Source organism: Centruroides vittatus, unplaced genomic scaffold (assembly GCF_030686945.1).
Source record: "Centruroides vittatus isolate TY-2023 unplaced genomic scaffold, ASM3068694v2 contig_874, whole genome shotgun sequence".
Taxonomy (NCBI): domain Eukaryota; kingdom Metazoa; phylum Arthropoda; class Arachnida; order Scorpiones; family Buthidae; genus Centruroides; species Centruroides vittatus.
Window position 1 is genome coordinate 92,530 of NW_027122566.1, and position 19,937 is coordinate 112,466.

Here is a 19,937-nt window from a genome sequence, read left to right on the forward strand (position 1 = left end):
CAAAATCTACAAATGAGACTTTTTTATAATGTATAATGTAAAGAAAAAACAATAATATATTTATAAAAATAAATAATAATAATAAAGCAAGCATTTTTATTATGAAAGTCAGTAATTTTATCTTTATTAATTAAAAGTATTTTAAATTTATAGTCAGTCATCCTATTAACTATATTATTATTTTTAAACATAATTTTAGGATTTTATGAAAATGAAAATTAGAAGAAAATCAAATTTAAATGAATTGGAAAAAAATTAAACTTTATTAAGATTTCATAATTCTCTTGATTACAGTAGAGAGTCGTTAATTGGAACCCTGGTAATCGGAATCGCCGGTAATCGGCACGATTTTCAGTCGGACTGTGTCGTGCTGAATCAAACACTTTTGATACTAAATTTACTTCTAAAGTATAATTTTCATGTTTTTATATTCTTCAATATATTTATTTTGTTTGTACAAAATGCAGAAATAATTTTTAACGATACGATAGCCTCGATTATTATTATAAAAATTTTCGTTAGGCTTAAAATCGACGAAAATTCAACACGAAGCGACACGCAACGGAGAAAAATTCAACACGAAGCGACACGCAATGGAGAAAAATTTGAACATCAGACAGGTTAATATATTTTTTCGTACATAATTGGTAATCGGAACAAATGACTAATCTGAACCACCCCAGTCCCCAATTGATTCCGATTTTCGACTCTCTACTGTATTTTCATCAGGATTTTGTTCTAAAAAATTATTTTTATAAATATCTATTTGTTATTCAATTTCAATACTGAATATAAAGTAAGTTTAAAATTGATGATAATCAAAAATTTGGCTCTCATAAATAGTGACTATTAGTTTAAAAAATTTGACAACAACTAAAACTAATTTAAATAAAAATCAATTTAAAAGCTTTAAATCATTAATTGAAATTAATTAGTAACTTTCTAAAATATATTAACACTCACAGAGCTGCCTTTTCCAAGTTCAGCTTCATACACTAGATAGTCTAAATCAGGAACGAAATATCCTGCTTCTGGTTGATCACATCGTCTTCCCATGACATGAAACCTGCATCTACATTGACCTGTTTTCACATCACAATTGCTTTCGTATGAGCCACCAGGATCACAATCACAAGCTTTGCAGCCATCTTCATCAGCACTCAATCCCCAATATTCTGGCTAATTAAATATTATATGTTACTATATAACATGAATAATATGTATATTATATATATGCACATGATAAACAAATTAAAAAACAATTTCAAACTTGTGTTTTCTTAATTCTTAAAATTTTTCCTTCTCACATGGATAATATATATATATTATTTATATATAACAAACGTAATTTCAATTAAATGTAAAGAAATACAAATCGCTAACAAATGACATAAAATTTGTTTCAAAAATTTGGTAAGCCATTATACAAAAATTTTGCCCAACAGAGATGATAATGCACCATCAAAAGTATTTGTATATATATTTTATGCTTATATAAAAGCTTTAATGCCAAAAGACAGTTGTTTAATGTGTTACTTATGTAATCTGGTATCAAACTTTATTAATTCCGATGATAATTCAGCTCTAATGAAACTATAAACAGTCTTATGCTTTAAACTTATTATAATTTTATTTCATCCTTAAAAATTTCTTATAGAAATAATTTACTATAACATCTAATAAATTCTTCTTACTGAATAGAAACGTAAAACTATTAATATTCATTGAAATTATAAAATTATAATTTCAATGAATGAAAATATAAGAATAAATAACTGAATAAAAAAAAATTATTTTATAATTTAAAAATGAAACTGTAAATTTTGATTATATAAAGATATGGTTTTAATTAATATTTGTTACATTACCCAACTAAACCTACCTATACAGTCAAATCTCATTACAGTGATTATCAGTAGTTCTCTATGCAATTCATATTAGCTTAATGTAAAACATCTCATAAATGAACAATATCCTCTTCTGCAATAAATCTGTTCTTACTGTACTTTCTCTACAGCAATAATAATATAAATTTTAATTAATTTTGATAAATAGAAGTCAATACAGACAACAGTATAGTTGCCAGATTTAGATTGTTTTTGGTATCTTAGTGGTAGTTTTTGGTATTTAATTTAATGTAACATAAAGTTCTCTTTAAAAATGCACAGGAATGTCTTAGTGTTAAAAATTACACTTATTAAAATAATTAAATAAAGTATTCTCCTTAAGAAATTATATTTTAGAATTACTTTAGATTTACTTAGTTCATTTTTGACTAGGAAAATTATGGTTTTGACTGAATTTGATTTTTAACATATACTGTATGTAAATCATTTCAATCTTGTACTATAGGAGGCTAACAAAACAGAAAAATATGTTTTTCTGTTCTAACATTGTTTAACTGTAGAAATTATCCTATTTGCAGTCTGACAGTGTTAAATGAGGAAGGAGGTATTTTTTTTAAACTTTCATTACACTGATAAATCTGTCTATAATAAGATTGTTTTTCTTGTTCTGCTAAATATTGCTATAGAGAGATTTGACTGTATGATGTCACATGAATTACAAATTCAGATCAGTTAAATTTTGTGTCTTTTTGAATGATTCTGTTGAATGAATGATGTTTTTACATGGTAAGCGTATACTTACTATGTGATAATATACCATATTCTGAAATTAATTTTTTCTGTCAAAAATTCTTAATTATAAAAATTATAAAAAAATAAATTGAAAGTGTATCAATAATATTTCAAATAAGTATTGTTTCTGCAGATTTGCTGAAATAGATAAAACTCTGTTAAACTTATATCTTCTAATGAATCTATTGTTTAAATAAAAAATAGTTCCAAAAATTTTTATATTTAAGCAAAACATATTTTGTAAGTTTAGCTAAAAACATTTGTCATGTAAAATTTTCTTGCTGAGAGTATTTTTAATTTAAAAAATAGATCCGATAAAAAATATAAGTTTAATAAAGTTTATCCATTTCAAATTGTTTATTTTAACTTACAAAACAAATCACTGCTAGATTTAATAAAATAATTTTAATTAAATTATTATTTATTTAAAAAATGTATTAAAATATGATTCTATTCAAAGAATTTTTATATACTTAATATAAAATTTATAGAATTATAAAGTTTAAAATTAGCTTTCTTAAAACTTACTAGACATTGATTACAATCTCTTCCTACAACATTACGTTTGCAAACACATTCACCAGTATAGACATTACATCCTTGATTGTCAATAGTTCCAAGAGTATCACAAGTACAAGCTTTATTAAAAGAAATTTTTTATATCAAACATAATGTAAAGATTAAATAAAATATTTATTTGTTACAATCATTTATCTATCTTCCTACTTTACCCTCACAACCATCTGGATTTTCAGCTTGAAAATTCCAAAATCCATTTTTGCAGTGATCACATCTCCAACCTTCAACATTATTCTTACAGTGACAACTACCAGCTGTAAGTCCAAGCAATGGATCAGAATGAGAATCACAAATACCATCGTCTAATGAACCTCGGGGATCACAGTCACAAGCTAAAAAAAAATTATTTAATAAATTCTAAACCCATTTAAATATTTTAGAATAATATATACAACAACCCAATTAAATTAGCATTGTCAAACAATTCTCCAGATTATTTACTGAGCTATACTTAATGATAATTTAATAATTAGATGTACAGCAACTTGGCTAGATGTAGATAGTCGTCTTACAATAAATTTAATAATTAGAAACACTCTGAATTTAAATTAAAAATGAATTTCTCTAAATTTGAATTCCATTTTTCTTGAAAACATTTCAAGAAGCAGAGTCCTAAAGCATTACAGAATGGTTAAACTCCCAACCTATTATAAAATTATAAAAGTTTCATGGTATATTTATTACCAAATTTTAAATATTTCTTATTTCAAGTAAAGAAACAAATATATAAAATACTTAAAACTAAGGAATCAAAACTTTTATTTACTAAGATAAACATTTTCATTCTTTAAGAACAGAACTAATTTGAATTTATTGTAATATATAGAGCCTAAGCTGTTCTTAAAAGAACAAAAGTGTTTTTCTCTTAATAAATAAAAGTTTTGGTTTCTGAATTAGGCACTTTGTTTTAAGTATTTTTCAGGTACCAAGTAGTCAGGAAAGTTCAAATGTATAAAATTTTAACTGATAAAATATAATCTGAAGTTAATGAAATTCAATCGCTTGTAAAATAAATGTAAAAATTTCTACCTACGTTGACAAATATTTGGATCAGTCAGATCACGTCCAGGATCTTGAAAGAAAAATGGTTTACACTGCTCACAAAGTCTACCCATAGTATTATGTTGACAATCATCACAAACTCCACCACTTAGTCTACCAGTTGCTTCAAAAACAGCTGCATCGAAATGGCATTTAGTAGCATGTCCATGACAATTACATTCTGAAATATACAAAATGACGATATATTTAACATATTTATTTATTCTGTTTCTATATCATTGGCAGGCTAATCCTAATGATACCTTGATATTAAAGTTATTGCTGTAATTTTTTTCTTACAAATTTTTTAAATATTTTATTAGAATATCATATAAGTTTTATTATTGTTCTGTTCTTTTCTTCTTTTGAAGTTTATAATGAAAAAAATACAAGCAAGTGAAGAGTCATTTCACATCTGAAGTATTCAATTCAACTTCTGCCTTACTTTTGTAATTTTAAGATTCTCCTTCTAAGTAATATCAAAAAAGCCTTTTGAAAACCAGCATAAAAGAGAATTAAATTAATTTGTCATAAAAAGTCTTGCATGGGGTAGATCAAACAGAAATATTTAGTAAGAACAAAAACCTGACTATTCTAATAAATTAATCTAATAACAAGGCATAAATCAAAATAAAATTCACCAACCTTATGTAGGCCTTACACATAAGTGAGAAATCTATAACTAGCATTTTCTGTCTAAGACCTTCTTTGAATAGATTTTTTTCAGTATGATTTCTCACTTATGTGCAAGGCCTACATAAAATTGGTGAATTTTATTTTAAGAACAAAGACTTTGATAAAATATTTACAGCCGATATTAAACATCTGTTTTTACTATCTTCTTCAGGAAGTATGATCATATAATACAATTTACTAATCATAATGAAATATTTGATATTTCAGAGCAAGATTTTAGATTTCTCAAAAAGATTCAAAGAATATGGAATAAATGCAGTCATTCAGCACAGTTCTCAAATATTTATCAAATAATAATAATATCAAATCAGTTTTGTTGATACCAAAAAAAACTTTATGTACAATGCAAGACAAGGTTATATCAATTTGATCTAATGTTCTCAAGTGTTTTTATTCACTTTCAAAAACAGAATTTTAACAAATGTAACATTTATTGCATTCTTTACTGGAAAGCATTTTTTTTAAATGTATGTTTAATGTATATTTTTTTAACATATATATTCCAGAAGAATAACCTCCTCTAAGACTAGTAACCTAGGTTCCATCTTATGTAATCTGTTTTAATCAGGAGACAAAGATCAATTTGTTCAAAATGCTTTAATCATACTTGTTATAGTAGCAATGCATTTCAGGATTGAAAAAATCATCCCCTCAAGGCTACAAACAATGTATACAGCTGACATTAACAATTAAAATATAAAATCAAAAATGTTTTCAATTCTAAAATGCATTGCTACTATAACAAGTGTGATTAAAGTGTTTTAAATGAATTGATCTTGGTCTCCTATTTAGAACAGACTACATAAAATGGAACTTAAGATTATTAGTCTTAGAAAAGGTTATTCTTCTGGAAAATTTCCATTTATGTTAATGAAAAAGTCTGTCATTGCAACTTAGTTATCTAAGTCGTTGTGTGAGCAGTTTTTTAATTTTAGAGCATTCTTTCTCTTAACTCTTTCCACCCTGTGGGCATTAAGAAAACCTTGTCTTTTTATACATCTATAGTGGATTCAGCCAAGCCCACAACAGGTTCTACAAGTATTAAGTAAAAAAACAAATTAAATTGAATGTCAAAACATATCACACTGTAAAATTGTTAAAAATAGAATCCAACATTTCATATTTTGATCCAAAAAATGATTAAAAGAAAACTTTCATTTGGTGTGAAAAAACCTCAATAACTTGAATTTTTGGAGCAATAATCAGGATTTTAATATCAAAGTAGTATCAGCAATAACTCAAAGACCACATTAATTGAAACCAAAATAATGAGTTTTCCTGTATATCATTTAGAATATGCCAAATACCCCATATATGCAATTACACAAAAGAAAACATCATCCGTATTGTTAGAAGTTTTCTTAAAGTTAATATTAAATCTTAATTACTTTATTGTTTACTAATGATAATCTTATATTTCTAAAATTCTGTTTTCATGTTATACTAACATTAATAAAATGTTTATTTTTTTCTCAGGAAACTCTTAGCATTATATAATTACAAATTATTGCAAAACTCAACATAAAAACTGAATTATTAAACAAATTCAATACTTACTTTTACAAGCATTTGTTTGTCTCCCAATTGCTGGTTGCCATTTTTGATCATTGTAAAGGTCTTCACATTCTTCACAGTTTGATCCTTTAGTATTGTGTGTACATTCACACATCCCATAAACCTAAAAATTTAAAAAAATCCACACAGACAATTTAATTAAAAGACTTTTTATTGGAATTAAATATTTAAAGTTTTTGATTAATTTTATGCAAATTTAAGTTACATTTTAATAAAAATTTATTTATAAAAATATTTTACTGATAGTAACCAAATGAACACCTGAATTCATAACAAGCTTTATTAAGATTACAGGTATTATTAATATTGATATAAATTTGGCTGTTTGTTTGGTTACCAAATTGTAACAAGTTATTTATATAAATTATTATATTTTTATAATTATATAATAATCAGATAATTCTAAGTTTAGTTTATATTGTAATCAGCATTTTATCTGTTGTCATAAATTATTTTATTGTAAATTATTATTTACTAACTTCATATATATTTTCTTGGCTGCCTTATTCTTAACTTATTCAGAGTTGTAATAGTTTTATCATTATCTTTCATTAAATTTAACAAAATAATTCTCAAATTAAAAAAATAATTACTATTTATATAATTATGATATTTGGCTATTGAAACACATTACTATTAACTTAAAAGTAAGATGAGATAGATACTTTATTAAACTAGTTAGAAAACCTTTATCTTTCAAATTGTAATACCATAGAAAGCTTTGAAAAAAAATACAGGTTATATTTTACACATATTAAAAAACATGATAAATAATTCATTTTGAAAACATAAATTAATGGTAGTTTGTAAAAATAATTGTATGTTTATTTAAGAAAGAAATTTTTGACAATTATTTATTAATTGGAGTAATACAGATAGAATTTACAAAGTATTATGTACTATTTTTATAATAATATAATTAAATTTTTAATTAACTAATATAGTAAAATCTGTGTAAACTAGAATCACATGGTACCAAATATTTCTTTCTGTTTAGACAGGTTTCCATTTTATTCAGGTTCTGTTTTGCACAGGTTCTACTGTAATTAATTAAAACTTTTTAGTATTAATTAACTAAATTACCATATCTGTACGAGGCAACTGATCAGTTTCATCTGCAATACATCTACTTGCATGTCCATAACAAGAACAACTTCCTCTAACAATCATATCATATATTGAATAATAATACTTTTCTTTGATTTCTTCTCTTGAATCTAGAAGGTTATCTCCTAGTGTATGTAGCTTTGTAAAGTTTATCCTAAGATTTGTCATTTTTAAAAGATTCTGAACAGAAATGCTATATGGATCAACAACGGGAATGTTAGGTGGAAGTACTCTGAATATGACCTATGGGAAAAAATATAAGATGTTGTAATTGTTTATAAATTAATATAAATATATGCAGTATATTAATTCAACTGAAATAGGAAACTGTCTATTTAAAAAAATCTTATTTAGTAATTTTTAACTGCATTGTCCAGTAATTAGTCATTGAACTGTTTACAGAATATTTATACCCAATTGTTTTATTTTTAAATAAATTTTTTATTATACAAACCTCTCCGTCAGTAGAAGGTTCGACACTTGAATAATGAGAATCACACACAACATCATTTATATGCTGACGAGGTCCAAATGGCACTCCAGGAAAAGACTCTGCACAGTCATATGCATAATACTGATAAACCTAATATGATTGAATAGAATAATGAAATATATAAAAGAAAACATTACAACATAATAAATTACTTAAAAATTAATCATTGTAATTTTTTTAAAGAATTATTAAAATAAAAACGCAAATAACCAAATGAATAATGCATCACAATGAATACAATAACTTTTCATTAAAATCTTGTTGTAAGTTTGCAAAAAAGAGAAATTAAATTTCATAATTTATAATCAAATGAACTATCATTTGTTCATAAATTACCTGAGAAATTACATAACACATTTTAATCAAGTGAATTATAACTAGAGCCGAAAATTTTTGCTTTTGGCAAATTTCTCAGCTATATTCACATGGAATGAGCATCTTTCAATTAGTATAATTTAAAAATCCAGTCTCAATATGACTAAGTTTTTTTGGCAAAAATCAACGATTTTCACCCTAACTGGCAAATTTGGCAATAGGTGGCAAAATCATCAGTTTCCCATGTGCTTCATGCAAAAATGTCTAGAAAACAGTCAATTGAGTTTAAAATTGTTTCTGTGATTAAGGAATTAGGTGGCAATATATTTTGCCATACCAGAAAAACAATTCTCTGTGTTAAGTGCTCTACACACGTCAACTATGAACATGATACACTTAAACGACTTTCAGAACATCTCAACAGTGCAAAACACAAGAAACATAACACGCTACCGTCACAAACACTGTTGTTTGAAAATGGAAGCGATTTTGATAAAGAAATAGTTGAAGCATTCACCAGTGCAGCTATTCCGCTTGAAAAATTAAATAACAAAAAACTGAGATTGTTTCTCGAGAAATATATGAAGAAGCCGATCAAAAGAGTTCCAGGTATTTTTTTTATTGTAATTAGTTTTTTTAATGAAACGTTTATTTTATTGAAATTGATGCTGCTGTTCACGATTGTGCTCATAATTTAGCTGAAATATGATTTTACTTGAAGTCTCATTGTGTTATTTATTTTTTTAGCACTGCGGGCACATCTTCAACTCAGTAATTTGGAACTAGAGGTAGGCATTAGGTGCCATTTCTTATTAAATTTAATAATTATTATTAAATGTATTAATATTAATTTAATTATAATTATAATCATAATTAAATTTAATAAGATATGGCATCTAATGTCTATCTCTAAATTACTCAATATTTAATTATTAATAGCAGCAGTAGTGTAGCCTGATTTAATCTGACAATCGTTTGGCTTTAACTAATTACATATATATACTATACTATAAATGTGACTAATATATTCTTTTTATTTATCCAATTTTCAATATTAAAATATCTATACGCTAAATAAGTCAAACAATTATTAATAATGTAAAATTACAGTGAATGATGATCTTCCCCATACATTAGTGATTAAAATTACATATAATTTGTATAAGAGACAAAAAATTGCCATTAGTCAATTGAAATGCTAATGTATTAGATATGACACTGCATATAAATTTTTTGTTGAAATTAAAATTATTTATTTATAATCAAAATTTATTTGAAAGTTAAATTTTAAATATTAATAATAATATTATTAATATTCTAACCTTCCAAGAATTACCAAAATCATGAGAACGTTCTATTAACATGGCTGCAGGACGGAAAGTCTTAAAAGTTATAATTAAGTGAGTAAAATGAAATTCTGCTTCCAAATCCAATTGAATTGCCACATTTTCAACACCATTTTCAGATTGCCACCAAGTTTTCCTCTTTTTTCCAATTCTATAAATTAAAAAAATATATTATTTTTACAAAATTTGTCAATCTATTATATATTCAACAGAAATTAAATAAAAATATTTTTACTTTATATTAGAAAATTGTTACTTAAAGATAAAAAATATACCCATACTAATTATTGAAGAATAATCAAATATTCATAAATTATTTATATAGAACTAATACATTTTTATGTCAGAATATTTTTCAAACCAATTTTGATTCATTTACATCCATAAAATCTAGAAGAACTGACTTCAATTTGTTTTAAAAGCCAAATTTTTTAATAAAATTTTGAAGATAAATAAAAATCAGTGTAAACTGTTTGGAAATAAAAATTCATTACTTCAATATAAGTAGTTTATAAACACAGTCAAACCTCTGAACAACAGCCAGTGAGGAGAGCATAAAATGGCCATTGTTTGAAGATTATTATTACTTATTTATTTTTAAAAACAAGAAGACATACAAAAGTTTCTGAAAAAATGTCCTCTGTTTAGAAGAGCCATTGTCAGGAGCCATTATTAGAGGTTTGATAGTATTTAATATCTGTCAATGATTCTTTCTGTGTGAATCCTATGCATTACCTAAACTGTTCTTTATTCAAAATTTTTCTAAACTATAACTATAACAAATTTCTTGAATAATCTCTTTTTAATATTCTTATTAGAAATTATTTAATTACTTCAGTTTTATTAAAATTTAGATATGAAATTTATAATTTAAAATTACTATTTTTAAAATGAAATTAAAAAGAATTAACTTTTTAACAATATTAATTGATCTATTGATTAATATTGATCAGAGTCAATTAATTTAATTTAATTAACTCAATTCATGACTAAAATAATGTAAAAATGCATTCCAAAAAATAAAAGTTTATTTTATTTATATATATATTTCTATACTGATTATTTATACATTCAGTTAACAGTTTCTCCAATTTTAAAAGTTAAAAATTACTACTTTCCTTAATATAATTAATATTTTTCTTTTATATCCATTTTATTTGAAACAAAAAATGAATTAAAAATTATCGACTGTTAACGAATAGAATAATACACATTTATAAGATAACAGAAATTCAGAATATGATGAAGTAATAAATAAAAATAAACAAACAAACTTGAATCTAAACTTTACAGAAAAATTTAAAAACTTATTTTTAAATTCTAAATATATAATCAAAAGTAGTAATATTCTTCTGAATGCTAATTTAAATAATGGTATTTAGTTTTATTTAATTTATATTTTATTTCATAAATAATAAGAAAAACAAGTAAACTGGATGAAATAAAATCAAAATAATCAAAGTAAAACATCTTAAAATCCAGCATATAAATTTAAATTGATCAAACGTTTTAAATAGCTATCTTCGGTATGTATTTAAACAATTCTGTTCCAGAATATATAAAGATGGCCATGTAAAATAACCAAAAGCATCCATTTAAGTTAAGATTTCAATAAATACCAAAAATTCTTATTCTATTACAAATAACGTTAAAAAAGAATTTAAATTTAACTGAAACATACCTTTTTCTTTATATCCATTGAATGATAAAGGGTTTAAAATATTATTATCATCTTTTTTAATCAAATATTTTCTTTAATTTCTATTGAGGCATTATCATTTATAATAATTTTATTATAATTAATGTTTAATATAATTAATTTTGTTATAATAATTAACGATAATGTTTTAATAAGTGCAATCTGAATAATGAAATTATTTGCTATGTATAGTTGATTAAAGTATTTTAAACTTAAATATAAATATTAAGATTTTACTCATGTAATTCTTGATTTATTCCTAATAAATATATTTTTAATTGTATCTTTCTCTAATTTGGTAGCAAACTTTTCTAAAAATATCCTGTATATAATAAACAGCTTTCTGTAGCTCTATATGATATTTTATTGACATATATAAGCTTGATTATTGACAATAATCAGCTTAAAATAAAACTGATCTCATCTTAGCAGTTCTAAATATCAAAATCTTAGAAATGATAACATTTATTTTTTTTTTTGCAATAAATTAGTGTAATGTTACCAATTTCATGAAAAATTTAACATAAAGAAATACAAGAATCAAAATTAAAATACTTTCATTATTTATTTTTAAAAAATTATTAAATAAAATAATAAAATTTTTTAATAGTTTCAAAAATTATTTATTTAAAAAAAAAAAATCATTATCTCTATTAAGCAATTTATACAAATAATATAAATTACTTAATAAATTGATACTTCACTTCTATCATTTATATCAGTTGTATCATTTTATTTTAATATTTAATTTATATTATTATTTTATATGTTCTAAAATAATAATTTTTTTATACCTTGATACAATATTTTCTATACCATGATATAACTTTGTATTATTTTTCTGGTGAGGTCGAGAATCACAATAGAAACATTTCTTTTTCTCTTGTAGGTGACTCACTATACAATATCTTTTAATCTCTGTTAGACCACATGTTGACGTTGCTCGAAGCTTATCTTCTCTTCCAATCAACAGATTCCCAGTAGCTGGATAACAACTAGATTCTTCACAAGCATGTGGTGAGGAGGAAATTTGATTATATATACCTATAAATATTAATATTTATTTATTAATATAAAAGTCTATATAATTTAGAAATTTAAAAAATATGCAAAAAAAAAATATATATATATATATATATTTTTAACATGAAATATTTTAAAATTTCTTTAAAACAGAAATATAAAAAGCATTTTTTTTAAATTTTATTTATTGTTAATATTTAATTAATAGATCTTTAGCAAACTTATCTTCAGATTATACAAATATCAGTTAATGTTTTAACTCTTTGAACTCTGAAAATGTCTTCTTCCTATATATCTGGATGTAAGATTTTTTTTACTCATCAGGTTAGCCTTTAGTGGTGAGAAATTTGTGAAACAAAACCAGTCGAACAACTTTGCATTTGGCAAATTTCATCTCAAACAGATTAATGCAATTTTGCCAATCTTGCCTTTAAAGAGTTATACCAAACATTTTAATGCAGATATCCTAATTAAGTTATTATTATTTTGATTTAACTAATCAATTTTATATAAAATTATTTTAATTTCTTAAAATAAAAAATGTATTAATTTGAAATTAAAGGTCAAATCATTGTTATAAAAGAAATTATGCTTAAAATTAAAATGACAAAGTTATATTAATAAATTATTTGTATTAATTACTTGTATATGTTGTTGTTATCATCTGTATTTAAAATAATACAAAATAATAAATATAATTAAATTCTCTATTTAATATTGATGTATATTTTTATCATTTCTGAAACATTTGTTACTATCTATGTAAAATCATAAATATATATAATTAATGTGGCAAACAACCACAATCATACCAGGATATAGTTAATCACGTACTCTGGTTTGACAACTTGGTTTAGCTGTGTTGTCAATCAACAGCTAAACTGAGTTGATTGACAACATGGTTTAGCCATTCGTTGAGTCCTGGTAGGGCGACTCTTTGCGCAGGTGCGACATGGCTTTAATAATTTTTTCTAATTTATATTCAAACTCTTGTTTGAATTTTATTCCAAAACGAAGAACCATCAAGGAATAATTAAAAAACCTGATGAAGAACTTGGAAGGAGTTTGAAAACGTTTGTTTTTGTTTGTTTTCATTATCTACACACCACGGAGTATGTGATTAATATGGCAAATCTATTTGCTGTAATGTCTTATCATACAGCTTCATTCATCATTAATTGTTACATACAAGCATCCTCTGTTTAACATCTCATTTAAGGTTTTCTGATATAACATCTTTTAGATCCTAAACTTCAAAGAACACACATCTCTCTCAATATAATGTTTTTTCTCCAAGGTTTATACAAATTAAAAAATATGGTTAGATCATTGAAGAACAACTTTGTCACAAATGTTACAAATGAGTAATAACAGTCTTATTCTCAAACTTACTGGGGTAAGTAAATAAACAATCACAAACAAAACCATTTTAACCAGTAATTGAACTTAAATGTAGTTTCTGAATGTTTTCGGCCTTCACTAAGGCCCGCCTCAGGTGTTTAACTAAACTGACTCCCAAAAATTAGAACGTTAGAACGATGATGCTCAACCTTAAACTTTGAATGTATCAAATTCATGCGGTTGATTGACTTTGTTTGAATTTCTCATACAGGTACTTCCAGCAAACATCGTCATTTACAAAAGATACGTGGATGACCTGTTTATCCTATGGAAAACTGAGCCAAACGTTGATGAGTTTTTAACATGCATGAACAACAACTCTTAAGGTCTCACCCTTAAGCTTCATCAAATTAGTTACTATAACACTCATTTCTTAGATGTCAGCATGAATCTCAATAGGGGCAGGGTGGAATGAGTGTTTAATACAAACCAGGCCACGTACCACTATTCATCCCCGCAAACTCGCCGGACCCCTTTTCATATAAAATCGCCGCATTCTGTGCCCTAATCACATGGGCCTTCATGCATCACACCAATAGGCATGACACTCTACTGGAGCTAAAACATAACAGTTGAACACGGCTACAGAAGAAGCATGGTACGTAGTTTAGCCCTTTAGCCAGCATCTATGCCAACCAACTCCCAGTCTACTTCTAACAGAGGCCAATAACGCATCACAGGCTCCAGGTGCACCATTGTTCAGTTCAATCAACATTTGAACTCCATATACAAAGATATTGCAGATCTGACAAGCACAGAAATCATGTACAGGAGATCCAGTACAATATACAAGCTGCTACACAATACAAAAGATAAAATAGATCAAAGCAGAGCACCAGGAGTGTACTCTATTCCTCTTAGGGATGATAGATTCCAAAGAGACTTAGTATATATTGGCTCAACTATTCGTTCAATATGTAAAAGGGTACATGAATATCAATATGACCTTCCAAACAACATGCATACTGCATACCACACCCTGTCCACGTATGCCTCCGGCCCAGAAGTACATGCTGACCTCCAGAACACCAGACTAATTAAGCAAGCCTTTCAAATAGACCACATTCGTAGCCTGGAGTCTTGGGAAATTTATAAAGCCAACTTGAAAGAAAACTATTCACTTTAAAGACTGTGAGACAGTGGCACATGCATAGAAGTACCTGTATGAGAAATTCAAACGAAGTCAATCAACCGCATGAATTTGATACATTCAAAGTTTAAAGTCGAGCATCATCGTTCTAACGTTCTAATTTTTGGAAGTCAGTTTAGTTAAACACCTAAGGCAGGCCTTGGTAAAGGCCGAAAACATTCGGAAACTACATTTAAGTTCAATTACTGTTAAAAAGGTTTTGTTTGTGATTGTTTAGTTACAAATGAGAAAATGGCCAAGTCAATCTTACACTGGCCAATTGCATTAACTGCAAGAGACAATGTGAAATTTCTGGCAAATGATGGTCCAGCACCACCTTTAATCCAGACAATATTACAAGAAGGAACTTGAAATTTCTATGGCTACCAGACTAGTTTATTGGGTGGCCACAGATAATGTTGCATGTACAGAATGCTTATTTACATTATGTATAATGCACTTATTAGTGGTGATAATTGCAATTTTGTGATATTCTTAGTTTATACACTCAAACCTGTTTTTGTGCGGTCTATTTTTGTGCGATTTTTTATTTGTGCGATTTGTTTTGTGTGATTTTTTGTGTGCGATATATGAATTTCAATCAAATTGGTATACTGCACAAAAATAATTGCACAAAACACATTGCACGTATAAAAAATCGCACAAAAAAAGACCGCACAAAAACAGGTTTGAGTGTATTGCTTAAATTTAACCACAGTTATGACTTCTAAAAGAGACGAGAGTGTCAGTGGTGATGTCAAACAAACACCAATTAATATTGATCCAAGATAAAGTGAAACTATTGAAAAAAATGGACCATAGTGTATTGGTGCATAAGCTGTATCACATACCGTATTTTACGGACTATAAGACGCACTTTTTTCTTCGAAAAATTGCCTCCAAAATTCAGGTGCGTCTTATAGGTATTTTTTTTTTTAAAATTGCTTAAAAATTAAGGTGCGTCTTATAGTCCGTAAAATACACTATATGGAATTGGTTCATCAACTGTTTATGATATAAAGAAGAGAGTGTTGATGTATTAATATGCAAGTACCTGTACTCATTTATTTGTTTATTTAATTTACATTTAATATTCATTTAAATTAAGTTTCTTTCACTCCATGGTATACTTTAGACACATGAGAAATGTAAAATTAGTGGGTTAGAGGTACATTGATGAATTATTATAATATTGATACATGACCATGATTGGTCAGGAAAAATGGCTAATCCAGAAAGGCTTTGGAACCAAGGGTGCTGAAAATTTAGTGGTGTATTTGTATAAGAAAAATTTACATTTGTGTTCCAAAAACTCCATTATATCTTTAACATAAAAATATGTGGAAAATAGTCAAATTACATTCCAAATGCAACTGATTAGAATGTTAGAATCATATGCAGATAAAGGTGTCAAGAAATAGAATATGCATATTGAATATATATACGGCACTTGAATAAGCATCATAACATATAAACACTTCCTATAGCAGAAAGCCTAAACACTTTTGTGACACTGCTAAGAATAGTCAATCAATTCTTCAACTTATTTGGCTGAGATACTGTTAAGAATGTGTTGCAATTTATTCCTTACTTTTTTATTTTTAAATAATGCAAACAAAAATTTACAAGGTATCGCTTTATTACTGTGTATTATTTGCCATGCTGTATTGTTAACATGGTACTTGTAGTACAGCATGCAGACTATATATGTTACTGCATACAAAAAAAACTATTTATTAGCAACTATATTAAGGTTTGGTAATCAGAAAATGATCTATTAAACATTTTATATTCTAATATGATAGTTTGTAACTTATTTTTAACCATTGTATTGTGTTTTAGTTGTTTTTGGAAATTAGTTGAAGGTTTTGGGTTGACATTGTAATACATTATACTTTTTCGTATTTAAAATAACGGGAAATAGGCCCCCTGGTTAACATTTTTCTGCAGAGCATCTGATTTGAAAAAACAAATTACTGATGTTAAGCAGGAAAAGCTTGTATATATTTCAATATGAAATTGTTTCTGTATAGTATGTCATATCAAGGACATTATATAGAATGAAAGTCTGAAAAACATGCTTATTGAAATATAAACTTTTATTAACAAGTAGTACAGTTTGTTATTAGGTAGGAAAGAAACCTTATCCTGAAAAGTATTGCTTATAAATAAAAATGAAATTTTATACATTTATTTTTATAATTTTTGACTGCAAAAAGATATGGGCAAAACTCTTTATACAGATTTTATCTGTTCTAAGTGTCCTTCATCTGCTATTCTTAATGCTATGAAGGCTCCCAAAGTAACAATTAGTCATTTTATTCTATAATAATAGAAAACAAGTTTAAGCTTGAGCATATAATTTACATTAACTGAGCTTTGTTAGTTTTTTAGCAGTTATTGAATATTTTGAATTTTCAAAGGTTAATTAAGTAAAAATGTAATAGTTCAAAATTAATTAGGTAGCCTAATTGCTAAAAAAAATCATTGAAATTCAGCAAATTATGACTGAACTAATTAATTATGGTTAAACTTTCAACAGATGATGATATGCTTAACAGTAAATGTTAAATAAAATTTTCTATGAAAATAATTAAATTTTGATAATTATGATTAGATTAATTAGAAAACTTATTACAAATTATTATATTAATATAAAAATTCAATGATGTATTTAAAATTATTTGTTTTTATACAAATTCACCTTTATACTTCTCTTCTTTGAGACGTGCATCTTTTTTTCCGTGACGAATATGTTGGCAGTTATTTTCTAAAAAAATAAACATAAAAACAAATATAATTTTAAATATGAAAATAAATTTATTATTATTACTTTTAAAATCTATTAGTCAAATTTTGGGTATTTTATAAAATATTTATTTCTCTACCTTAAATATATAATACAGTGTATTCTATTATTTTGATACTTAAATATGATTTCAAAAACAAAATAAAGAAAGAATAAAACAAACTTTCTACTACTAGAAAATTTATGTTTCTACTAACCTATATTAGATACAACTAAGTTAATTATACTTGTCTGATATTTAATTTTATTTAAAACTATTGCTATTTCTTGATCTCTCTCTTCATTGAGATTTATTAATTTTAATATTTTTACACATTACTATAATAGCAAAAGAAAATTATAAAAAAAAAAAAACATATTTCAGAATTTTTGATTAACAGATGAAGACTGCAAAAAAAGTATGAAATGAGGATTTTTAAAAAAGTCTCAACAATCAGGATTGTAAAAGTATTTGTAAATGGGATTAGCTCTGAAACAGCAATATAAATCATTCCATTCATTTTTTTTACATAAAATATCAATTTAGGAGATACATTATAAAGAATACTATAAACTAAGATAAGATACACTATAAAATGAAGCAGCAATAACATCAATCCAAATTTAAAATTTATATTTATTTGTATTTATCATATAACAATTAAACAAAAACATATATAATCAAATTATGGTAAAACAGTGCATTACAAAAAATGAAATGTATTATACTTATATAATACTGAACTATTGGGTGAATAATTTGTACATTAAATGAAATTTATTAAAATAAATTTCATTTTATGTACATTTTATTTCATTCAATTATTACAGTATGAGAAATGGCAAAACAATATAAAACATTATTTTATTAAAACTGTATCTTGATTTCAAACAAAACAAATTTTTTGTTACCAAATTAATTTATGTAAAATAGTGATTTAGACAAGATCAGAATAAAATTTATCAGAACTACTAAAGTCAATTACATACATGTAACTTATTAAACAATTCAAACATTAAATACAGCTATAATAATTTATCTAAAGAGTTCTAGCCTGTTCCAGCAATAATTTTTTATTCATCAAATGTTTTTGGCTATCTGAATAGCCATCTCAGAATTGAACATTCATGTATAATAATTCAAATAATTAATATATACTGAATGAATGAACTTCTATTTTAAATTCAATACTCTATAAAACCTGTTTTTGCCAGATAGACAGGTTTTATATAAATGAATGATAATAGTAGCTATTTCTCAGATGTTTTGAAAAATCTGTATTATTAAATAATCACAACAATGATCTTAATTTAATATTTGATTTAAGTTTTACAAAATACTCATATTATTCACTAAATAATTCTACGGTAACAAAATGAAAAAATTACATTAATAGCAATTTAAGCTCAAATTGATTATTATAATTATTTATACATGTCACTTATTGTATTAAATACACTAAAAATATTGCTGAGTGCAATATTTCAATAAACATTTTGCCATATGTCAATATATATAAAAAAATTTTCTTTCTAGTAAATTTTAGAATAAAACTTACAAAGCATATTGAGATAACTTTTTATTGTTGTTGAGATATTTCAAATTGTACAGTAGTCAGTAAAACTAATTGAAACTAACAGAATTACAAAATTATTGCTTGATGTCTCAAATAATAAATTTATAACAAAATTACTGGTAGTTCTATTAGATTGATATATTAAAGACCATCCAGACAGATTTTTCTTATTTACAAACATATATTGAAAGATTGATGTGCTACTTTTGGAAGATTGAATCATCATTAGCTGCATCAATTTTTCAAATCTAATGTTAATTCATATCATTACAGTAGACCTCCCTATAACATGGGTTCATATAACACGGATTTGTATAACACGGCGAAAAAATTGCAATCGTATTCGTATAACATGCTAAAAGAGACTCTTATAACATGGTAAAACATCATCGCCTGCTCATGTCGCGACAGGATTGGTCGAATCTGGACCAATAGCGGATATTGTACAAACCGTTGAGTTTAAACGAGCACTGGACCTACTAAAAAACACTTTATTATTTCAATGGCCATAAAATTATATTTTTATTAA

General features: G+C 25.5%; 1 protein-coding gene across 1 annotated transcript in view; it reads right to left on the reverse strand.

The window, feature by feature from the left end:
* Nucleotides 1-19,937, reverse strand: part of LanB1 (laminin subunit beta-1) — an 80,057-nt gene that overhangs the window by 50,508 nt on the left and 9,612 nt on the right. Inside the window, exons 2-11 of the mRNA XM_067279435.1 lie at nt 17,748-17,813; nt 12,285-12,534; nt 9,768-9,942; nt 8,092-8,220; nt 7,614-7,880; nt 6,513-6,633; nt 4,252-4,440; nt 3,371-3,550; nt 3,168-3,277; nt 964-1,179 (exon numbers count right to left, since the gene is read on the reverse strand). Of these exons, the coding sequence (XP_067135536.1) occupies nt 964-1,179; nt 3,168-3,277; nt 3,371-3,550; nt 4,252-4,440; nt 6,513-6,633; nt 7,614-7,880; nt 8,092-8,220; nt 9,768-9,942; nt 12,285-12,534; nt 17,748-17,813 (1,703 nt within the window). The remainder of the gene's footprint in view (nt 1-963; nt 1,180-3,167; nt 3,278-3,370; nt 3,551-4,251; nt 4,441-6,512; nt 6,634-7,613; nt 7,881-8,091; nt 8,221-9,767; nt 9,943-12,284; nt 12,535-17,747; nt 17,814-19,937) is intronic.